This window comes from Anopheles maculipalpis, chromosome X (assembly GCF_943734695.1).
Source record: "Anopheles maculipalpis chromosome X, idAnoMacuDA_375_x, whole genome shotgun sequence".
Lineage (NCBI taxonomy): Eukaryota > Metazoa > Arthropoda > Insecta > Diptera > Culicidae > Anopheles > Anopheles maculipalpis.
The window spans coordinates 11,561,643-11,587,222 of NC_064870.1; the positions used below are offsets into that span (position 1 = coordinate 11,561,643).

At 43.6% G+C, this 25,580-nt stretch overlaps 2 protein-coding genes across 2 annotated transcripts in view; both read right to left on the reverse strand.

Annotated features, from left to right (window-relative positions):
- LOC126561877 (uncharacterized) overlaps window positions 1–25,580 on the reverse strand; it is a 179,114-nt gene that overhangs the window by 51,092 nt on the left and 102,442 nt on the right. The window lies entirely within an intron of this gene.
- On the reverse strand, window positions 2–25,081 carry LOC126563427 (teneurin-a). Its single transcript, XM_050220074.1, has 18 exons — window positions 24,927–25,081; window positions 24,115–24,348; window positions 23,001–23,107; window positions 21,633–22,631; window positions 21,359–21,553; window positions 21,061–21,270; window positions 19,518–19,703; window positions 19,299–19,445; window positions 18,861–19,068; window positions 14,852–14,878; window positions 8,620–8,739; window positions 8,441–8,540; window positions 8,245–8,312; window positions 7,969–8,161; window positions 6,488–7,875; window positions 6,057–6,391; window positions 2,569–5,312; window positions 2–1,249 (listed from the first exon to the last, which is right to left on the reverse strand). Exons 1-18 carry the CDS (start codon window positions 25,067–25,069, stop codon window positions 2–4), a joined length of 8,652 nt encoding a protein of 2,883 aa, XP_050076031.1. The 5' UTR covers window positions 25,070–25,081.

Sequence of the window (25,580 nt, forward strand, 5' to 3'; positions counted from 1 at the left end):
ACTAGACCTCGGCGTTACCCCTGCTGCTGTCCGCCACATCCGACGTGTCTCTTCGTTTGCGTTTGCGTGACTGGTTGACCTTCTTCTTGGTAAAGCGCACATTGAACGGATCCTCCAGCAGCTCCGGATAGCGGTCGATGTCGTGCACATACTCGCCCTCGTACAGGTTGGCGTACCCATTCTTGATGATTTCTTCCATCTCCTGGGCGTTCCACTCGTAGCTGGAGATGAGCCCGCTCCGTAGCAGTTCCTTCTCGCGATGCCAAGCCTTCCGGACGGCTTGCAGCTTGGCGTGGTGCATCAAACGCTGCCGCTCCTTGGCGGACGTTGTGCCGTACTTGAGATTGATGATCGCGTTCGTCGTGTGTATCTTCACATCCTGATGATGGGCGGATGCTTTCGACACACCGGACAGCCCGGTGCCGGCACTACCACCACCATTACCACCATTCGCGCCAACACCAGACGATACAGCATCGTGGAACGTCGTGTTTACCTGCCCCTGCAATCGCTTCAACTGTTGCCGATCTTCGGCCGCCCGCCAAGAATCTTCCTTCACGAAGAAGAACGCATCCTGCAGCGAGTTGTGCACGACGAACGTAAACGGTAGCAACCGTGTGCGATTGAACACGGACGTGTACACATCGCGATAGATCGGATTGGCAGCAGGGACACTCGACACGATAGCGTACCCACCTTCCGGCTCGTCCACGACAACGCGCGACACAATTATACCGTGCCCGAACGGTGGGTCCGAACCCGATCCGAGCCGGAACGGCCCTATAGCGAGCGGATCCGATTTGAGGCTCGAGCCGAAGAAGCTATCCGGCAGCTGTAGCAAATCGTGACGCGTCCGTATCGAACGCTCCATCAGGTGTGCCATAAACCCGGAACCGATGTTGATGCCGCCGGAACCGCCACGCTCGTCGTACTGGCGGCGCAGCACGTTCGGCGAGGCGAGCGCATTCTCCAGCCAGTTGCGCTGTTGATAGAAGCGGCTTGCGATCGATGCCTGCGGGATCATGTTGTCGATGTCGTACCCCATCAGCTGCAACCAGTCGAGATGGTCCTGTGGGTGGTCCTGCAGTTGACGGGGTGGGTTGATTGGATCGTTGCCGTTGTAGCGGTAGAGGTGAAGTTTGGTCGGTTTTTTGATGCGCTGATCGACATGCTCCCAGTTCGGTGTCATCCACTGCCCTATTAGTGGATCGTACACCTTCCCGTCTGGCATGTGAACAAGTGACGTTACCTGTGTGAGGGGAAAGACGGGGAAAGATTCATATCATTAGCATTCCTAAACTTCATTGGCTCTATGGTATGTAAATGGCTCTTTTTTTTAAAGAGGAGTTAGCAGCTGTTCACTAACATGTGTGCAGTGAGGCCTCTTGTTAACGAAGTCTTCGACTCACTGAGTATGTAGAGGTCGAAGGAGGCGAAGAGCTACGTCGGGATGGAGAAGAACTCGAAGAGTTCCAGAGATTTTTGGCCTGACACATAGATGGCCCTAGGGGATCGAAATTCATATCGTTTATAGTTTCTGCCAATCATGACACGAGTTCTATCGCAATTTGACAGCACTCGGACAATCTGATCGAGATGGCTGACACCGTAAGGATATCTAAGGGACGTATTGGACATGGTACGTGTTGGACAGTGTTTGGAGCTGTTTGAGCGAAATAAATCCAAGTTTTTCCATCGGTATGTTACCATGGATGAGACCTGGCTTCACCACTACACTCCGAAGTCCAATAGACAGTCATCCAAGTGGATTTTGGATGCGATGAATCTTCTCCAAAGCGGGGAATGCTGGCAAGGTTATGGCGTCAGATAATCTTTATCGACTATCTTGAGAAAGCAAAGACCATCAACAGTGATAACTATATCAAGTTATGGAAGTGTTTGAAAGACGAATACTATAGTAGCTACGCCGTGAGTAGTTTAGTAATGCAATACTACAACACGTCAGCTCTGTTGGTCATCACATGTCAGGTTGGTGGATAGAGAAAAGTCTGTGACAGGAAGAATGATTTGACTGTCTGCTCTTAAACCTGGCGCTAGAGAACCTGACCATTAAAGTCTCGGAGGTGAAATCTTTGGGGACTATCTACTATAAGTCTATCCAGGTCTTCTTCTTCCGGACTTTACGTCCTACTAGGTCACACCGGCCAATGGCTTACTAGACTTAGTCGAATAATCAGTCCTTTTAGAGAGTAAGAGGATATCGGTCCAGATGGGATTTCAACTCCGGTCGTGGCACACGGTTTGAGGATCTCCCAGGTAACAAAAGCATACCAAAGGATCGACCAGGCAGCACAGAGCTTCGGTTGAGCGATCAACGAGACGAAAACCAAAATAATTTACGCAATTTACTTTCTCAGAAATTCCAGTATTTGTGAAAGGACTTGATGATCTGACTATAGTGCAGCGCATTTAAACTCGACAGGCTCTGGTGGACTCTGAGACACTGACCATCTCGACCAGGCCACATCCGCATTAGCCGACAAAGCAATGTGCTTTATAATCCCTCCCCAGTCCCAATACTAAATACGCTACGCTACTCCAGCTTACCTGATCCAGTATGCCGCCACAGAAGTCTATAGGCATGTAGAGATATGGGTTCGAATCGTACACGATGTGCCCGTACGGTGAGCGCATTATCTCGCGTATACCTTCACCGTACTGGTTGAATATCATCACCGGTGTGCCGCACTGATCCGTCGCGATGTAGTACCGGTACCGGTACACCTGTGCATAGATCAGCGAGCCACGGTCGTCATACGTCAGCGACATCAGCTTGCCATCACGCGGCGAATAGATGTGACTGATCTCGCTACGCCGCCGTTGATTGGTGTAGAAGAACTGCGTCACGTTGCCAAAGTTGTCCTTGCGCGTTATCAGCCGATTCAGATGGTCGTAAAAGTAGCGTATATCGAACCGTCCACGCTTGGTCGCCCGTATCAACAGTCCCTTGGCGTTGTAGTGGAACCGTTCTTCGCGCGCATTCTGTGCCACCAGTCCGCGCGGTTCGTACTTGTACTGTCCCTCGCCAAACTTCACGATGCGGTCCTGTGCGTTGTACTCCATCGGGATCGTGTTGCCGCGGTATGTGAGTGAAAGCATATTACCGTTGTCATCGTACCGGAAGCCCCACGGTTCCTGTGCCTCCACGCCAACCAGCTGCCCATCGCAGTCCCAGGTTAGGTTTTTCACGTTCGTGTACGTGTTGACGCCGACGTTCCTCGTGTAGGTGCGCGTCTGCACGATGCGTCCATGCAGATCGTGAGCAAACTCCATCCGGAACACCTCCATCCGGTGGATGGTAAGCGTAAGCTGCATCAGCAGAAACCGTCCATTGACCGTGCGCATAAACGTGCCGGTACGATCGCTTACGGTCGTCGCATTGACCTGCCGATCGCCACGTGTCACCTCGAACTGTCCGATCGTTGCCAACCGTCCGGTACGCTCATCGTACCCGAACGATTGCTGGGGAAGATTTTGTCCACCAATGCGCCCACCGATCGACGACAGCCGGAAGTGGTCGTCGTACTCGTAGTTAAACTTCACGTTCGAGAGTCCGGACCGGGCGGAAAAGTCTATCCGTTCCTCGAGCAGCAGCTCGCCGACGCAATCAAAGTCCCAGCGAAATTCGAGATCGCGCTCGGTGTGTATGATTGCCATCGGTAGCTCGCAGGACGGTGTACCGGTTTGGTACAGGAACTCGTCCCGTCCATCACCGTGCACAATCTCCGAGATGCGATCCTCGTCATCGTACCGATACACAATCCGGGCACCATCGCCCGGAAAGACGGTCTGCAGCAGAACACCACTGTGCGAGTAGTGCTGCAGGTAGGACCGTGAGCTACCGGGTGGATTGTACGTGAAGCGGAGAAATCCGATCGACGGTTGCAAGCTGAACGTGTGCTTGGTACCGCTCGGCAACACTATCTCTCGCAAGCCACCGTTACGATCGTACACCAGCTTGTACTTGCGCTGACTGCCGAGCGAAATCATCTCGAGCAGATTGCCCTCGTTGTAGCTGTACGACACGATGCCATCCTGCAGGCTGCTAACCTCCGATAGGCGACCCTGCCGATCGTAGTTGTACTTCAGCTCCGATGGGCCCCACTGCCAGCCTTCGATGCGATTGAACCGATCGTACGTAATGTTCAGCGGATAGTACACATCGCCCATGCCGGGCGAGAACATCGTCGGCAGTCCGGACTGGTCGTACGAAACGACCAGTATCACCTCATTATCCCTGTCGCGAAGAATTTCTCGCTGCGCGATCGGATCATACTCAACACGCAGCTTTTTCCCATCGTTCACGAAAATATCGCGACACAGCATTTTCTCGCCCTTCGCACCACCGTTCATTGCGGACGTTCCACGGCCATGATGCTGCTGACCGTCCGCCGTTCCTCCATTGCAACCGACCGACGACAGTGCGTAGCTCGAGTACAAATCGTTCGCAGCACGATCACCCACGTGCAGCGATTGGTGCGACCACATCGGTAACATCTCCGCCTCGGTCGGCAAAAACTTCTCCAACCAGGGGTGTGTCGCAATGGCGGAGGCCTCCAACCTAATACCAGCCGGCAGCGACAGCGACACCGTCTGATTGATCGCACCAATCCGGCCAATCGTTTCCTTGCCGCCGCGCGCTATCGACACCGTCTGTATGCCACCGGTAATCGAGTATTCGATCGGTTTCGACGCTCCACGTGCGCCGAACGCCGACCGGATGCTACTCTGCACCGACACGAGCAAATCTTCCTGCTTCGGTTTGGTCGACCGATCGTCAAACAGTGTGCGCACGTGCACGATCTCACCGCTCGGTGCAATCACCTTCACGCACCGTCCGAAGTCATCGTACTGGTAGATGAAGCTTTCCTGGCCTTCGGTGCGACTGATCAGCAGCCCACTGTTCGATTCGTAATCGAGCAAAACCTCCACCTTGCGGCCCGCACCGGACCGTGCACTAACCTTCGTCAGCAAACCGCTCGGCGAGATTTTCAACTCCGTCTTGTAGTCCTGCCCGTTCTCGATCGAGCTTACCACGTTGCTGTAATCGCGCAGGAACTGTATCTTGTTGCCGGAACTGTCCGTCACGGTGGACAGTTTGCCAAAGCTGGTGTTTTTCGAGTACAGGAAGGAGTAGCGTGATTTGCCGGTGGAGAGATCCCGTGTTGCGATATGCTGCCCGTACCGGTTGAACACGTACAGCTCGTTTAGCGGTGTGTACGGTATCTGGAACTCGCCGTTACTGTCGTGCTGTGGTAGATAGTGCTCTAGGGCAAAGATTCGCAACGAGCCTAGGAAAAGGAAAAGGGGAAAGGGACATTAATTCTCGCTGTCCGAGGAAACATCGCACCGTCTGTTAAACTTGAACTTTTCTTGACTTAAAAAACGTTAAGGACACGCCGGCCATCACAAATTGATTTTTTTATTTATGGAACATGCTCCCAACCAGGGATCATTCTGACCAAAAAAACCCCCCCGAACGGCGGGAAGAAATAAAGATAGCAGGTCTGTCGTGGAGACGACGTGATGGAACATATAGGAGTAGCGAAGAAACAAGAGAAGGCACGTTGAACTCTGAAGAAAGGGTACAGGTAGTGAAGTAGGACTGCGCGTTTGAATGGCGGGGTCCAATTTCACTCAGATCGAGCATACGGCCATGCAGCCAGGCAGAAATCTTCCCTGCATTCCTCGACTCCAGCAGGGATCCAGACAACGCTGGCATAGTCCAAGACGGATCGGACCCAGCAATAATAAAACGCCTTAAAACAAAGATGGTCGCGGATGTCAGAGGCCATTCTGGTAATGAAACCCATAGATCTATTTGTTTTGTTTGCGACAAAGTTAGCGATCACTGGTACCACGGAGCCCCGGTGGTGAAGCGACAAAGCCGCCTAGTCGTTATTAAACCGAGAAGCAGAAGAAATTGGAGAGTTCTCTCGCTACACGAGAACGTGCCCTGATGAGAGTTTAATCCCCGGTCCCTGGTATGATTGATATTATTGGTAAATATTAACTGCAAATCTTAAAGCACCTACCTTGATCAGCCACATTAATCACACCATCCTGTGCAACCGCAATCGCAGATATCGACTGAAAGCGGATGCTTGAGGACAGAATGGTTTCCCCGTTCGTGCCACCATTATTGCTACCGGACGCTCCACCGAACGATCCAGCAGCATCCGGATAGTCCTTCCGTCCGCTGCTGGTGTCGTTCGCATGCTGACAGACACAGAACGGACCGCCATTCTCCGGTGCACCACCGGTGCCACGCTCGATACCGGATGGATTTTGACCCAAGCCGCCGGCTGTTCCGTTCGACGGCTTACGCCGTGAGTAGTTTAACGTTTTGCCCTGACAGTCACACTCTTGGCTGTTGGAGGAAATTGAAGAGAAAAACACAAACATTACAATTTGTCCGTTTTCCCATATGCCCTCTATGTTGACAGCTGTCAGCTATAATGCTTACCTTCCGGAATCAATTTTACCAGCAAATTGTTTCATAAACCCGGTGGACGATTCAATCACCTTGATCGTGTTGATGCGCTTCGAGTTCGTATCCGCAACGTACAGATCACCGTTCGGTCCGAACGCCATTGCCAGTACGGTACCGAGCGGTTCCTCCACCGGTGCGGTACGATTCAAACCGGCCATATGGTCCTCGTTACAGTGCAATGGTATGCCAGCGATAACCTTCACCTTCATGTCGGACGTCAGCTTCAGTACGAGCCGATCGTCGACGAAGTACAGCGAGCCATCGAGCGGATTCAGCGCCAGTGCGGTTGGCCACTGTAGCTGGACCTGCATCGCACGTGCCGCACCCCGGCACGGCACCGGACTCCACCGATTCTGATGCCCATGGTGACCGATCAGCGTGTGGATCGTACCCTTAGGATCTACTGCCCGAATGTTCGTACCGTCCGCAATGTACATCGTACGATCCGCCGCTATAGCTAACCCTTTCGGGTGTGAAAGTCGCGCTTCGATAGCCGGTCCACCATCGCCACAGTTCTGCTCGTCCCCAGGTATACAGCGCTGACCACTACCGACGATCACATCATAGTTCGACGACGGATCTTCCACATTTTCGAGTGAAACAATTTTCAAAATTTTATGCTTCTCCGAATCGGAAATGTACAGCTGCCCATCAGCGGGTGATACGGAGAGATAGTACTGGTAGGATACGCGCGTTGTATCTAGCTGCAGTATGGTGAAGATGCTACCGTTAGTCGTGATGCGCCGTATAAGGTTGAAATCGCCTACGAACAAGCTACCGTCCGGGCCGGACGCTAGCGCTACCGGCGTCAGCAGCTGCCCATTCTTCGACAGCCCGTTGCAGTGATCGCGGCACATTAGCGTACGCTGCTGCCCATCGCCCAGCACACCGCGCACGATGCGCGGGAACTCCTTCAGATGTATCGTTGCACCGTCACCCTTCTGCAGTATGCCCTCGTGGAAGTTGTAGTGATGGTGGATGTCCAGCCCCCAGCCGCCAATGTCGGAAATGTCCACATCGAAGCCCTGCAGCTTGACCGTGCGCGTTTCCCACACGATACCGCGGCAGGTGGCGTGCTCGTACCCGATCGAGATGCGGGCCATCGCGATACCGTACACCTTCTGCTTGAACACGTTCCGCTTGTTCCAGGCAAATATGTGCCGCAGGTTCGGATCGGCTTCGTACGTTTTCACGTGCAGCGAACCCTCGATCTGGACGCCGACGTGCACGTGCGTTAGCGTGTCCGGGATGCGATCGTGCGTCAGCTGCATGCGGACGATCGAACGATAGCCGGACGCTTGCGATGATTTGTAGAGTAGATGAATTTCTGAACCTGGTATCTTTAGAGCTTCCTGTACCACCTGCGGGAGTCAACGGGGGAAACAATGGTGATTAGTTTCAGCTGAAGCGGGACAGTGGGGGGGGGGGGGGTTTTATTGGCTAAAATGGCGTACCTGAGTTTCGGCGAATATGAAATTTTTCCCCGGAACCGAACCGATTCCATTCGGCATCCAGGTGCTGGTAAGGTGTGGGCTTAACAGTTCGTGATCATGCTCGAGACAGATCGCTATCGGCGATGGGTTATCTTCCATAAATCGGTAGTGTGATGTGCTCAGGAAGCTGTAGGCAAGATTCGATGGGACAGATCTGGAAATGGGGTGACGTTTGATTAATATCAAAAGTAGTACCGCGACGGTTAAGTAAGGGAACATAGCTTGGTAGGTACGCACATGAAGGAGATATCGTCGTGATCGTCATTATCGTTTATCTGCATCTGGACCGGAGGAAGCACAACAATCTAAAAAAAAAAGGAAGATCGCAACACAGCCATGTTAGTTGATTTGCTTAAAACAAACATTATTCCTGATGCATAGACATTTCGCTCGGGTGCAAGTATACTCTATGCCAACCCATGCTCTAGCTTACTTGGTTCCAAGGAACAAAAACTGTCCGTGTGAGTGGCCGGAACGGTGATCGCTGGAACTGTAGCGTTACGGCTCCACCTCCATTAACGAGCACATCAAACCTGCAGCAGATAAGTAAAAGGCCAATGTGAGTGGTGGAGAATGCTTCAACTCCTCCAAGGTAGAGCCGTCAACACTTACCAACCGCCCTGTCGCGTGAGTGTGAATCCAAACCGAGAATCGCGGTCAACCGATACGCGTATGCCAATGATGCCGAGACCCTGCGGCGTAACTACCTGTCCGCGCATGACTGACACCCGGCTGAGTGTGAGGATGGAGGGTTTTCGGAGAGTTTTTGGGTTTTTTTTTTTCATGCATTCACGTGTGCGTGTGTGTTTCACAACAATGAATCAGCCAACCACAGGCGCGTAGAGAGAAGAACGAAGAAGAACGGGCCCGAATCAGTATACGTTGTGTTTGAATTATTTAACATCGGTACACAAAACGGATGTAGGTAACAGAAATGAACATCCATTAAGGAATGAAATAATGAACTTAACCGTACGGAAAAAGGAACTTAAAATAACGAGGTTACGGAATGAGTGTAAAACATAACAAGTTGAGAGAGAGAGAGAGAGAGAGATGAACGATATTTTGGTTGTTTTTTTTTCTTCTGTAGTTGTTTTTGGATACAAAAAAAAATTACGAACTTGAGCTCGCAATTCAACTTCAGAATGAGATAGAAAGAGAGAATCGAAAACAAAATGGTAGACACAAAAACAAAAACAAAAACAAAACATAAACTAAGGTAACTAGACTCTGCCTTTCGTGGAATTTTTCGATAGAAGTTCGGAGGATGTTTATTTTGTTTCCTTAAACAAAAAGGAAATATTCAATCTGTAGGTCTCGTTAAGATGAAATAATAAGAGCGCGAGCCAGTAAATAAGTAAGGCAACCAAATCCAGGGGGAGGGAAGAGAATGTGTAATAAAAATAAAACTATTAAATGTAATCACAAGAGTTTTATAATTAGTATCTAAAAGACCGTAGTTATAAAATGAAACATTCTCGCAAACAGTGATGATACACGTAAGAATAGGAACAACAGAAACATAACAGTTTTGCTAAAGTATATATATATATATATGAATTAGAGATACAATAGCTAAAATATTAATCAAAAATGTACTGTTAGGATATATGTTTTTTAATATATATATATAGATCGATAGATGTAAGTGTGTACCTTTTCAGCTTTTGGCATCAAACGGGAACGGAACCCAAATTAAACAAACGGGAAGATTCTAGTAATTGTAACACAACCGTAACAACTTACCACCCAAAAACACCACAATGGCAATGAAAGCGAACAGTCTTTTCGCACCCCCCCCCCCCCCTCCCCCCCTAAAAGAAATTCTGAGTTTTGAGAATATTTTAAGCTTTGTTCGATAGGCTAGAGTGATAGCTTTACTGTCATGTGCAAATCTACAACCCATAGTCATGTAACGCTTAGCTACAGCAACGATAGCGAATAGAAAGTGGAATTTAAACATTGCAATATTGAAGCGAGAAAGAGAGAGAAAGAGAATCATTTGTTTTGGTCCCTTTCATGCGTTAACAAGATTTTATAGCAGGTTTCGTATCTTGGCAAGAGAAAAAAAAATGTTCAACTTTTATAGAAAAATGGGGATTTTACGTCTGGTGAGGTATGCCTGCTCAATCTGTTTGGTGTGAAGCTCAAGAAGGGACCCTTATTAGATAGTATGGGTTTGTTTGACGTTTGCGAGAATGATTGAGTTCCAGACGTAGAAAGACAGTTGTGTTGGTGTTGGACGATACGAACCCTGCCCTGTTAGACGTTTGTTTCTTCAGCCATAGTAAAAACAAAATACTGCCTTGTTTATATATGCCTCTGGTTATTGTCAGCTCTAAACAATCCACTAGTACTTGGCGATTGTGCTCCCTTTTTGTGTGTAGCACATGCAGATGTGTCTAGGAAAGATTGAGTGATCAATTGGGAGCTCTCCGACGAAAAAACTTTGAATGCTATTCTACTTTTAAAATACTTCAAAAGCCTCACAGGGTCCTGACCTGACGCCATCTATGGGGCAAGTCAGTACTCCCTCAATAGGAGAGAACGATCCATCTTCGCATGATATTTCCCAGTTGTGTTTGACTGCTATCGCCTCTACACCACCTGGGCGCGCCCACGGGACCCCCACAGGATGTTAATTCAAGTGGCTGCCTGAACTTTATCTCATAAGTAAGCTCCCAACAGTCCAAAAACAACACTCGACGAACGAAACGACGACGGTCCTAATGGGTTTCGATACTCCACTCCTGCCGTGTTGTGTAAGTTTAGCGCCGCTAAACCGCCTCGGCTACCGGACCGCCGCCGAACTCGAACGCCTAGCCCGCATTAAAAACTACCACTCTCGCTACAAATGTTGTTACGTTGCAATTACAATTACTAAAACCCTCACTAATTCCCCCGTGTGTAGTGATGACCAAATCATATTTTATTTTGTTTTTATAGCCTGCACTTGGTTTCAATCCGTTTCTCTAGCGCAAAGCCTTTTCTCTACGATTGTATGTGTTTGTATAAAAAGGTTTGAAATGCACATTAAAACTCAGAATTTAGATACTTGGAAAGTAGCTGCGCGCGTGGCGGTTATACGGCATGACGGACCCTTCGAAAGATTGTACATTTAAGCCTCACCGGTTTTTTTTTTTTTTGCTTATTTGAAGAAGATTGGGTGCGTATCACCAGCATGCACCATAGTATGCGCAACCTACACTACAATGCGTTGTAAATGTGATGCCCAGGGGGGGGGGGGGGGGGGGAGAAGGCGGATGGCGGATTGCTTCTGTTCAAAAAAGCCTTCCCACATTGGTCATTATTTTTCAAAGTTTTTTACATAATTCTTACTAAACCACCAACAGCCAAGCACACACACACACACAGTTACGCACATAAATTGCTTTAATTGATAGTTTTTGTGTCATTTATACGTAGCAAATGGTGTAGCATAAAATGGAGCAACGATTTGCAAAAGTGTGAAAGAAACGTCACAAATGTCACAGCAATATTCGCAGAATATTTTACAGTGTTGTCTGTTTTCTTTTTTCGTTCCCCCGTTTGTTTGCTGAAGTATATGGAATAAATATATATATTTTTTAAATGTGTCTAATAATGCAATCTAATCTAGTTAAGTAAACAAAACATATCAAATGAATATATCATAACGGCTAGAAACAAATTTGCTTACTTCATTGCTTTAACTCATAATTAAGCTCAAAATTGCTCAAAGCTGCATCTCAAATAGAAAAAAATGGCAATTGTCAACTAACTCAACTTACTCAACAATTTAAATGGTTAGTAAAATAGTGATAGTAAATGCATATAAAAGCTCAAAAGAAAAAAAAACATCGTTGCGGTAAAACAATCAAATAATCAAAATGCCGAAATTAAAAACTCATTAAAATAAATAACGCTATGCGTTCTACTAATTTAATGCTGAGTGATAGTATTGATTCTGTTCAACGGTTCAAACAACGTATTTAAGCATCTTCAATCCCTAGTCTATTACACATATCACTTTCCAACTGGCAAAATTTAAGTTTTCCAAACAACATTGCAGTGTTTTTGCAGCACAGTTCCTTCTTTCAAATGAAGTTAATAATTGTGAGCTCTTTTTGAAATGCAGCTTTAAACATTTTTTTAAGAAGGAAACATTACATTGCTTTAATGAAATAGAGAAATTGTTTTGCGTTGGCATGATTACCGTTGTCTTGAAAAATTTACGTTTCAAATCAAGGGTATCATGTGCACATGTGCACGTTTTTTCTTGAATTATTTAATTTTCCCAACCAAATAGTTAAACCAAATAAAAACTGTTGATTCACTTCCAAATAACGCAACAAACTAAAGGATGTCCTTGCTATTGAAGCTATTTGGTTTTTTTTTTGTATTCAAATTTTTATTATAAGAAAAATATATAAAAGTATAGAAAATTATATTCGCTGCACCCCGAAAAACGAAAACGAATTGTAAAACCTAAAGAGCGTAAAGAAAACAGCATATCTACTCGGTTAGCAAGACCAACACGGCTATAGAAAATATAGAAATGGCGCAAATACCGGTCACGAGTTCGGTTTCAAGCGAGAAAGCATTGGTAGTAGTAGTAGTAGTAGTAGTGTATAATGGTAATGAACAATACTTCACAAAGCTAAAACGACTACAACTAGTTGACGGATAGCATCTCTTCCGCCCGTTTGTTGAGCCGTACGGAAGCTTGTGAGCGACTGCATCCCCTTTACTGCTAGAGACTATGCAAAATAAAAAATAACCCCGGTACAATCTCGTCACGTCATCATCACGTTTAGTTTGTTGTCTGACAATGTTTTCGAAGGGCCTGTCCAACACACCACCACTAAGCTGTCGCACAAGTTTGCCTCTAGAGTTCCAGTTTTCTTATGCATTCCACATTTCTACTTCAGATTGCATTTGTTTTATTTTGTTTTTGTTATATTACTTCAAGTTGTATGTTTTGTATGGTTTTTTTTTGTAAAAATTTTTGACTGATTGTTTTTTTTATTGCAAAACTATTTCTTTTTTCTCTAGATTATTACTTCAGTTGTTTTACTTTGTTTTTTTTTTAAAGCAAAAGAGTTCTCAAAATGTTCCAAAATTTCGCAGCACATGGAGGGTATATACATAGAAACATATGATAGACGCAGACAATAATTGGGAAGATGGGAAGTTCGACCAGGGACAATAAGGCAGGGATCGTTGGGGAACATTTTGTTTGTTTTTTTGTTTTTTTTTTTTTGTTTTATATGTGAGGGAAAACATTTAGGGATTTGACGGAAGGATTAGTAGGAAAAGCCTCTAACTAGTTTAACTATTTATGCTGTTTAATAAATAGTAATGTGAAACTAGTTGCTTCTTCTTTTTTTTTGTTCTCTTTCTCCTTTCACTCTTTTTCTTACGATTTTAAACTGTAATAAGTCTAACTTATTGGCCTTTGTTTTTTTGTTTCATTAAAGTTTTATCTGTTCTTATTGTAGTTTTTTTTTCTTAAACATAAAAATAGTGCAACCAATACAAAAGTGGGAATTTATCAATTTTAAAAGATATGAAAACAATGAGCAGTACAAATAGGAAAAAAAAAACTGTTGAAGAATAGAGAGAAAGAGAGACACAAACGAAAGAAAAACAAAACAAAGTAAAATAGACAAAACGTTACTTTAAAAATTATGATAAAAAAAACATAATTGGCTTCTGTTTCTATAAAACATAAAAAAAACAACGCAAACTAAATAAAAACATTTTAAAGCTTGCTTTGGGCCACAATAAAAAAATAAAGCAAAAAATAAAGAAAACCTTAAATAATATTAAGGAAACAATGTTAACAAATAGTTAACTGGTACTGGCAAAATCATACAATATAGAAGAAAATAAAGAAAAATACATAATATAAATAGTACAAAGACAAAACAAAATCGTTCTTAAATAAAACTAAAAGAAAACAAGGGTTTCCCTATGTAACTAATGTGTTTTCTTTTTCTTCGTTTTTTTGTTTTGTTTTCTTAATGTACATGTACAAATGGCACAATAAATTTCCCAGTTGCCGGTAAACGGAAACGTGTTTTTTTTTTGCATAATATCATATATATATTCGGTGTTTGGTTTGAAAAAAATTACATTAAATCGTGTTCGTTCTACCATGGCATTCTCATTTCAGAATCATGTCAATCACGTGGACAGTATACGTTTAGCAAAACCAAAAAGAACATTGACTAAAAGGACAACACAGAAACAAAAGCGGAAACAGTTTTTGATTGGACAGAAACAACGGGTAACATGAAGAAACGTCCTATAGGCAGATGAGACAAAAAATATACGGGTAACGAAGAGATAAAGTAAAAACAGAACCGTGATGATTTGTGAATGGGACTTTGTTTGTTTTACTCGTGTGTTTTTGTGTACATACGCATACACATATATTATGATTATATATACCGTTAAACGAGATATTTTATGTGAAGCTTAAAGGTAATTAAGTATGTACATATAATCGGTTAACATATGCTTATGACGAATAGTATGCGAAATGACAGTGATGATGAATGTGTGCGCGTGTGAAGTTAGACGAGAAAGAATAAACAAAACATAAAGAGTATGCAAGTGAAACAAAAGTAAAAAAACAACAAAAACGAACAAAAAACACACACAAAACAGATGAACGATGATGGGTGATGTCGGTTTGGTTTGGTCAACCAGTTTGAGGATACGAAAATGAAAACAAAAAACCACAAACACAAAACAGAGACAACATTCTGTTCGAAAACGGATAAAAAGAGGCATGAAAGAAAATTATATTATAACAGCAACAAGACGAACAGCAGCAACTGCAGCTTGCAAGACTTACCACGGTGTGAACGAGTTCCAGAACTCACTTTTAATTAAAAATTAATAACATGGTTTTAGCACGTAAGAACAAACAAATAACAATTATCGACGTTTTTTTTGTGTTTTTTGTTTTTTTTTTGCAATTGGTGGAGTTGTGAAGATGGGGAATAGAAAAGAACGGAGAGAACGAAGTTTATGGATTAGTTCTTTACGCACTGAGTAATAGTGGGGCGGGGGTTGGGGAGAGGTTCGTTTCGTTTTGGGGTTTCGTTGCTTGGGGGAGAATAAAAATGATTGTTTTTTATGCGTTTTTGCGCTTTTTCTTTTACAAAACACAGTATACATAATTTGGTTCGGCTGACAAATCTGTCACAGGGGGAAATTAGTCGATCTAAGTTACATTTTTTTAGGTCCTCAATTGGACCACAAAAAAAAAACAATGGCAATGGGAATCGAACCAGAAAAACCAGATTTAACTGAATTTTATATTTAAAAAATAGCAAACAGCTGAACGCTTTTTTCATTCTTTGTATTGATTAAAAATTTCACCGAAAAAAAAAACGCTAACGATGTTTTACGACTTCTTCTCCGCCCATCATCAAACGTCACCACCAAACCAAATGCAGTTGATGGGACGGCGTCGTTCAGAAAACGCTAAACTGACAGCTGAAGATAGAAGTAGTTTTAGCGTTGAACGCACACAAAACCAAACTGAAAACGCTTGAGGAACGCTTGGGAGAGTTGGGCATGGGTACGGGGGGTTTTTTTTTGTGGCATAAAGTGGGATGAAAATGCTACCCATCGGGTAATTGGAGCGTAACATTTTGCATTTCGAAATTGAACCAAAAAAGAAAAACTAAAAACGGGACTCTTTAAGAGGAACAGAAAGAAAAGCTTCGTCTTGGTTGTTTCAACGGAAATAGTTCATAGTTAGAGTTTTGTTTGTTTCTCTTCAAATTTTTTGTTTGTTTGTTTGGTTTTCTTTGGTTGTAGATTTTTTTTCTTGCTGTTTACACTTTAATTTTTTTTTAAACGGAAATAGATGAAAAAACACAATAACAGAATAAAGACAACAGAAGAAAACATCACAATAATTCGAACAACACACAAAACACAATAGACATTAGACAAAGTACAACTCGTTCATTCATCTCCATTCACTCAACACATTATTGTCAACTCGGATTCCACCACACACGCTGTGCACAATTTTGTCTGTTTCGCTGTAGTTCTCTGATATATAGCGCGCGCTTATCGCTTATCTACTCTTTTGTTTTGTTTTTGCTTTTGGTGTTTGATTGTGTCACAACAAAATGAAGCATTGTCGGAATAACAACAAAAAAAGGAACACAAGTTCACTGCTTGCTGTGCTGGTAGCATGGGTACTAACACTCTGCTTTTGGTTATAAGCAACAACCAATGAGCAGAGTAACCATTGATTCACTCTCGTTCAATAGGTACAACTCCTCCCTTTAAGACGCCATTGTACGATAATCTGTGTGTTTTTTTTTTGTGTTTCCTAACCGATTTCTTCATCACTGTCATTAGTTACTATTTTGTTCTTAGAAGAAAATAAAATGCTTTCCTTGTCACTTTGCATAATCACAGGCGTTAGCATGGACTTTTTGTCGTTTACGAAATTCGAAACAAACCGGTCAAAAAAGCTTGAAGCTTAGTGTGCACCAAACATTCTAAAATAAACAAAAACTAAAGCCTGTTTTACTTTTCCTTTAGCTTACATCAATAACTGGCTTCCTAATTTATTTTGTTTAGCTACTGCCATATGTCTTTTTTGTTTTGGTGCCAAGGAACGATGGCCACATAATTGAGAGGGGCTCAAAACATCGCTTACACAAATATCCACAAATACCAATACATATTTGCAGCAAATATAGTACACATTAGTGAAAAAGAATTCATAATTTAAAGTGACCAACAGTTAATTTTTTAAGAAAATTGTCTTTCTGTTTATATTACTGTCCCTACACTTGGGATAGATTTCCTCCTAAGCTTTCTATTTACAAAAAAAAAATCCCTTAGTAAAAACTATTAAGGGAGATTTGTATTGACAGAAGCCCTTAATAGTGTTATTAAAGGAAATTTTGTCAATTGGGCACTATCGCACTTAGGCCACTAGTAACACGCGATTCAGCCAGATGGCGCTTCAAGAGAAAAGCTATGAGTTTGAGTGTAAATATTAGATTTTTTTCAAATTTGGCCAACTGTTACATCGCTAGACAGAAATATCGATGGAACTGTAATGCAAAAAGGAATTCGAACAAATAACACCGGATTAAGCAAGCAGGAGCTCTCGCTCTCTCAGAAGGTAAGTGATGTGTGTATAAAACTTCAGGTTTGAAATTGCTTATCATTGTGGAAGTGAATGGTCTAATTTCTTGAGCTTCATTTCTCACTCTAGATTCAGCACCGAGAAGCAAGAGCAGGGTTTCCTTACATTTTTTGTTGTTGAAATTTTAAGTCGTGTTATCTTTCAATTTCTTTTTTTTCTATTCCCGCACAAATATTAATTAACCCAGTCACACTTTTTGTATGCGTTTGATTGCAAGTAGAACGATTGTTTTTTTTTTTTTTTTGGTAGCATTGCCGCATTTTGCATTTTGCATTTTGCTGACGGTATTTACTACTAACTAAGCTTCGGTTAGTGATTATGTAAACAATTTCAAAATCAAAATACCATAAGAAAAACAAAAAACCGAAACAAAAAGAAAAAGATTAAAAACGTAATCTTCTGTAATCAAGGATGAAAAGTAACATATGTTAGAATAGAAGCGAAATTCAAATCATTCCGAAAACAAAAACTAAAAACACACACCTTTACATTGTTTTTTTTTCTTTTAGTTTGTATTGTTTTTTCTCCAGCAGACACATTTAACACGTTGAAGTGAGAATAGATTAACAAAACATTTAAATAAAAGGCCCTAACAATTCGGATTTTACTTGCGTTAAATTCCTTTGTTTTTTTTTTGTTGTTGTTGTTGATTTACTTTACTTATTATTTGAGTTTTTTGGGGGGTAGAGGGAATCACACACATGAACAATCAAGAAAGGGGTTTTAAAAAGACACACACAAGGTAGGTTGATGAACAACATTAGACGAAACACAATCTTTGCCATCACGGGCTTAATGTACTCCTGTTCTCTCCTGCGCCCGGATACGGGACACTACGCTTGTCGAGGTAGTTTTAAAACATTCGAAACAAGATGGTCGCCGGATCAGGACAGCACAAGAGCACATTATTCACCGTCACGATGGCAAAGGGGAGTTGGGAAAAGGGAAAGTAAACAGATGTGTTAGGGGAAATTGCTTGGGATTGTTGGTTTTTTCTTTTTTTTTTTTTTTTTTTGGTGGACATTTGGAACACAGTAAGGGAAATATATCACAATGCAAAATTGTAGCTTATGCAAATTAGATGACGTACTCTATTATTTGGCATTTTGACTGATATTTTTGTTGTTGTTTTTTGTCTTTTTTTTTTGTTATGTAAGCCTGAGCAAGGCATGTTTGTGGACAACTATAGCGGTTTGTTTTTGCATAGAATTGAAATCGATTGTGTGTTAGTCTTGCTGACCATCACCACAACCACCGGGGAGGCTAACCAGGCGATAACAATCGCGTATCGCGCCGCCAGTTGGGTCGTGACGTACGTGCACGTGGCATATAAAAGGTACGTACGCTGCGTGGACCTCCCTCCCGGTGGAGAACCCTGCACAAGGGATCTAATGGATTTGAACGGTAGTAACAGTAACAGTCCTACCCGAAACATTTTTTAAGCGAAAATGGTTCAAATAGAAAGAGAGAGAGACTGTGTGTAATTGTTTCCATTTTGTCAGGATGCAAGTCCTGACAATATAAATATATCGATAGCTAATCGATAGGGTTATGACTCTCCCTGATGAATTGGTAACAGGCGTCCCAGTTTGTTATGATATGTAACAAAGATATATGTGTGTGTATATATATATGTATATATAGGCGAACGAAAAAAGCAAAGCTAGATACCACTTACCTCTCACTGTACTCGTCCATATGTGCGTACGACTGGACGGAGTTTTCCTCGATCAGAAATTTGACCCGCTGATAGAAGGACGCCGTTACCGAGGGTGGTTGCTTGCGCAGCAACACTTCGACCGGATCGTTCGATGCCAAACACATGATATGTTCCGCACAAATCGGATGCACGCAACACTCACTATCAGAACAGTCCGTCATGCCGTCTGGAGAGGAAGTCGAGATGCAGACAGAAAGAAAACAAAACAAAACATTAAATATAAAAATACAGAGTTCACCGGTTGGTCAAAGTTTCCATATCCGACACTGTAAGCGGATGAACGAGACCGTGCCACAAGCTGGGCAGGCAGGCTGGCGGTACCGTGCGACACGCGGTACCACAGCCTGCCGCACAACAACCGCTGGCAGTAACTTGCAGACGACCGTTTTGTTTTACCATTGTCATTATCAATATTATCTTTGCAACTCATCTCTAGCGCGATCGAGCAATCGTTGCCAGCCCAGCCCTCCACGCAGATACACTTGTACTCTCCGTCCTCCATCGTGCACTGGCCGTGCCGGGAGCATCCATTAACGCAGCCAGCTGTGAGATGATTCAAGAAAAAAGCATTAGACGTTGTTGACACGAGCGGGTGGAGCAACCAAATCGACTTACGTAGCGTACAGTGCCGTCCGTTCCATCCTTGCGAGCAAACGCAGGTACCATTCTTACATTGGCCATGCTCGGCGCACCGTGGATCACACATCAGCTGATCGCACAAACTGCCGGTCCAGCCGTCATCGCACCGGCAGCGTCCATTCTCACAGATACCATTCGGTCCGCAATCCAGACTACAGACGGCTGTACATGGGAGAGCATTAAATTCCATTAAATTAAATTCTCTAGAGCTCACGATCTCCTTGCGGTTGAATGATCATCTCCCTTCCCATAATTACAATTCGGGAGCTGAGGATTAAATATTCTTAGGTGGAGATTCCCAGAAATTGGACGCCATCTTAAACTCTTCGCTATCATTAAACGACGTAACAGATTATTTTTCTAATGTTATCAACGCGGCTATCCCTTTATTGTGGTCCCCTTTCTATACCTCCTCGATCCCCTCCATGAACCTGATTCCGCTTTACGTTCCCTTCGACGGCATCGATTCCCTAGCTCTGTGACGGTTACGCCGACATCCTTCGCATCACTATCGCGGTAATTTTCAAATATGCGGCATATGCCTACCCTATATACAATTGAGCTAGATATTCCCTTTATCTCCACTCCAAACACGTCTACAATCCCGGCCATGGAACAATGGTCACCACAATCCTCAGACACCAATCGGTTGGACTAATGTGCTTGGGGTATTTTGAGAAATAAGGTTTTCGCTAAAAAATCGCACCACTTTCGAGCAGCATGCGATGGCTTCATCAGCCTTCTGAAGGACTTAATTTGTCCCAATGGTGGTCAATTCACACAAATCTGAATTGATTATAAATTTTGATGTTATTTCCAACATTGTTTGCTTTCATGCAATACAAAAGCATAACAGTTTTTTCATCTCACCCTGTATGCACTAGACCAAGTCTTGTGCAACTGTGCTTCAATGGTGAATGACTCAGGTGGTCTCACTTTTACACCTCACATTTACTCACATTCAATGTCTGAAAGCGCCCTTCTGTTCGCTGGTAAGATCTTTGCTGGAATATTGCTCTCTAATCTGGCGTCCCCCGGCTCGAGTCCATATTGATCGAATATTGATTCGCTGAGTTCTTGCCTGACTAGCAATCTAGGTGTCAACTGCTTGAACTCGAAACTCTTGAGACTCATATCGATATGTATTGCATATCATATTGATGCACCGTCACTAATCTGTTCGATCTTTTTTTTTTGTTCCCAACCCCCATTTCCTTCGTATCCGTCCTTCCTTAAATCATCCCTAGACATCGTACCTCTGTTGGTTGTAATGATCCTCTGCTCCGTGCCTTGTTCTCTTTGAACTCCCAGTCTCACCTGTTTTAATTTCCATCTTACTTGTCCGGTTTTCCTTCCCTATACTACGATCCTCTCTTTAATCCCTAGCCCTTTTCTTAACCATCCAAGCCCCTGTTTGTTCTTAATATTAAGTTACTATTTAAGTAGGTTTGTTCAGCCATTAGGCAGACATTATTTAAAAAAATGAAAATTTAATTGATTGCATGCCCGTATAGCTTACCCTGCGAACAGTCGAGTCCGGTCCAATGGCGATCACAAATGCAGGAACCGGTATCCAAATCGTACGTGCCATGGTCGGAACATCCGGGCAGACACTGGTACACCTGCTGATCGACAATGCTACAGTCGTCGCCCTGCCAACCGGCCTTACAGAAGCACTGGCCCGATACACACGTACCATGACCCGAACAGGAATGATCGATACAGTCCTCTGTAGAGATATACGGTAGAGAGAAATGTATGTTTAAAAAAAAAAACGTTCCAGCTTATGAATCCCACCCGCACGGAGTCTGACTTACGCTGCTCGCAGAACAATCCCTTCCAACCACGTTCACAGTGACAGTCACCCTCAATGCAGCGGCCATGATTCGAGCAGGTTGGCATTTCACACTCCGACACGGGTATATCGCACTCCGAACCCTTCCAGCCTTCCTCACAGTGGCAAACGCCACCACCGTAATGACCGTGGGCGGAGCAAAGAACGGGACAAACACCTGCCGCGAAAGTAGAAGAAACATGTGATGAAAATGGCGAATCACAAAATGGATTCCATGAGGACCCTTCGTTACTTACTGATCGAGCAATCATTGCCTTGATAGCCATCAATACAGTCACACTTCCCCAGATAGCACGAACCGCGACCGGAACAGTCGCTAGGGCAGGCAGTATGGATGCCTTCCGCCTCACCAACAACCAGCGAAACCGTGTGCGGCAGCAGCTCATCATTGTACACCGACAGGTACCATCGGCCAATGTCGAGGTACTGCAGTATCGTCACGTTCACCGTCATCGCTTCCATGTCGATCTTTTGCAGCGATGATGGGCCCGCTCCACCATCTGCGGAACGCTTCGAGATAATGTGCTTTTCCACCTCGTCCAGCGGCAGATCCTCGTACGCGTACCGGTTCCGTCGGGCCGTCTCGAACGTGGACGAATTTTCCTCGCTGAAGTGTGCATCGAGCACATCGTTCTGGAAGAAGCTGCTACCGATGCTACGCTTCCGCCGCAGCTTATGATCGACCCGACCGCCCTTGATAAACTCCACAAAGTCGTACTGCGTGACGGTTGGGCCCACATTGCGCCGCCCGTAGATGGCAAAGTTAGCGCCCCACGGTAGCGTAAAGTTGAACTGTATAAAGGCGGGATGCTTGTTGCGGAACTCGACGTTCCAGAACTGGAACGGTGCAATGGTGGACGCGTGGATTTCGTTAAACTCGCGCAACTCCACGATCGATGGCCACTTTGGCTGATGGATCGAGCTGAACGTTTGCGTCGTCTGTTGCACCGGGTGCGAGATGTCCTGCGTCGGACGTCGGCTGTAGGTGGAGAGGGCGGCGTTGCCGCCGGCCACCCCTCCGCCCGGCAAACCGCCGAGCGTGGAGAAGCTGTTGTGGTCGAGGGTACTGGTGATCGGTGACTCCTCCGTTGGGTTCAGTGTCGATGGTCCGGATAGCAGTCCGTAGTTGGACGAATCGATTGGCGTGCCGGTTTGATCGACGGCGGTGCCCGTTTTTACATCCTGCACCAGTATGCAGTTGGCAGCATCGATATTGGATTTCATGGAGCTTGTTGCTAAAGGTAAGAAAGGGGATTAATGAATCCACTTCGATTTCGACGTCCAAAAACCGGAGTATTCTCCGGAAAAAATCCGAGGTAAATTAGAAAATTTACTCCGAAGTATCTCCGGAGTAATAAATCCAGAGTAACTTCGGAGTAACTCCGTAATAATTACTCCGGAGACACTTCGAAATCATTTCTCCGGAGTAACTTCGGAGTAATACGGAATTAAATCCGGAGTAATCCGAAACAATTATTCCGTAGTAATCCGTAGTATTCTCCGATATAATTTCAGGAAAAATTACTGCGGAGTGCTCGTTATTTTAGTTGGATTAATCCAACTCCGAGGAAAAATGAAAATTTATACATCACTAACACACATACCTGCAAAATACGTTAGTGTTGCCGATAAAATTATTGTAACCAATATTAAGGCGATGCTAAAACACTTCCAAGAGCAACGATGTTGACAGCTTTTGTCGATGCGAAACCTAGGATGCGAACGATGGAGAACAAAAAAGTCATCATAAATTGTATGTTTTTGGATCTTTAGGTATATAGTTACTACTGCTAAAAGCTTGTTAGTATTGGCAAAACTAGTATTATTATAAAGAATTCAAAAAACAAGCGTAGTAATTGTCATGCAGAAGCGTTAATGATTAAAATATTTAACTGGTTATCTGCACTAGTTTCTTGAGTTTTTGTTTATCTAATCTGAAAATAAAATAACGAGCATGCTTACAATCTGATTAAATGATTTGTTTTAGTTAATTCCTGTTTATAATAATTGTACATCCATTGTCTCACCGTTACAGCGATTTAAATGTGTGTGCTTAGCGGATAGCCTAACCTTTAGGCGCAAACAAGTGGTTTTGGCGGTTAAATTTTTTTTTTCAAACTTTTAAATTAATTTTCAAATGTTAACAGACAGTTTGTATTCTAACAACGTGATTAACATATATTTTGTATTGATATTAATATTATTATGTATTAAAATAATGAACTAGCCATTTTTAAAGAATGTACGCACCAAAAAAATAAAAGCTGTTAGTTTTATAGCTCCTTTTTTTAAACGTGATACACCATTTTATTTTTCAAATGCGTTTCCCACGCACATACCCACCGCACATTTGCGGGAGAAGAAAATGCAGTAAAAGTATTAAAGTGGTTTAAAGCCCTAAATCATTTTTGCTTCTCTTCCCTCCTTAACCAATAAGCATTAAGCAACGTAAAAGGCAGAAGGCATCCCCAAGCACACGGAGAAACAACACAACCGTGCATCCGAAAGTCGAAATTATTTAACAGGATAAAACACACACACACGACCACACGCTCAAAAAACAAAAAGAAAAAAAAGGATTGAGGGATAGTAAAACAATCTAGCAAATTGAAAAAGCAGAACAAGCGCCAACTATTAGTTGAATTATATGCATTCCCGGGGAAAGCACGGGCCACAATCATCATTAGCTTGCTCGCTTTTTTTTTTTTGCGCAATTACCTTGATGGCGAGTAAGGTGAATAATGGGGTGTGTGGGCGGTACCGCCCGTTCGCAATGGGAAAACGGGCATCACCAGGGAGGAGGATCCACCCAGACGGGAACCGGTGGTGATGTGTGTATTAGTCATGGATTGTGTCAGTTGCGGTATCGGTTGCTGCTGTGATTGAAGTTGCTGTTGCTGCTGCTGCTGCTGTTGCTGCTGTTGCTGCTGCAGCTGTTGCGATGATTGTAGTCTATCGAAACAGTGTCAAATATGAGAATCATTTACACACCAGTTACACACACACACACACATATATATATATATATATATATATATATATATATATATATATATATATATATATATATATATATATATATATATATATATATATATATATATATATATATATATATATATATATATATATATATATATATATGTATATATATATATATATATATATATATATATATATATATATATATATATATATATATATATATATATATATAATCAGTATATGGGATGGGTTTGAGTGTGATTGTAGGTTAGTCCCCATTTAAATCCTTCCGATGCTAAAATGGTGGCTCGAAAAAAAACACATTTCCAAATTGAAGTCTCCGTGACGATTTAGATTAATCCTAAACTTCTCAATATACATTACATTAAATTACTTATCATACCAATTCCAACATACACACAGCACAGCCTCATACAGGCAGTTGCCGGACGGGACCTTTTCAGAGCTAATATCGTGTCGAGCCTAACCATCACCAAGATTCATGCAAAATTTCTAAAGAAACTAAAAATCTCCCATTTCTTCACCTGTTCGTGTTGGACTCGGTCGCAAACGGTTCCGCGTAGATATTTCGCGCCGGCGGTACCCTTCTCGGTAATGGCGGTGGTGCCGGATTGTAGCCGTCCATGATGGTGTCACAGTCGTTATACTTCATCGATTTCATAGTCATCTTGCCGGAGGTTTTGTGGAGGGGGGCGAGCTGTGTAAGTGTTTCGTTCCCCACTAGTCGTACAATATTGCTCCGCTGCTGTTGACCTGTGCTATAATATCACGTGCAATACGGTACGCTCATCTACATACGAAGATTCTCCGAGTGACAGATGCAGCCTTATAGATTCAGTTTGACGTGTTGCAGTACACCGTTACTTTCCGTTTCCTTCTTCGGACTTTTTAATATGGCGGATTGCGCCGTATTGTCACTTCGGACAATTTATTTGACGTTTTTGTTTTGCTTTAGCGGGCTTCTTTGAGCGTTACCCCGCGAAAGCAGACCGGGAGTGCTTTACGAACCAGCTACTTGCTGTCTATTATCGTTGGTAAAGAAGAGCCGAGGATTAGGAACGAATAGAAACATAATCACGAGTTGTTGCTCACGGCTCAACATCCTCTTCATCCTTGTGACTTTGTTTTTTCCTTGTTGGGGTGAGTCTTGTTTCGACGTCACACACAGGATTTTCTCT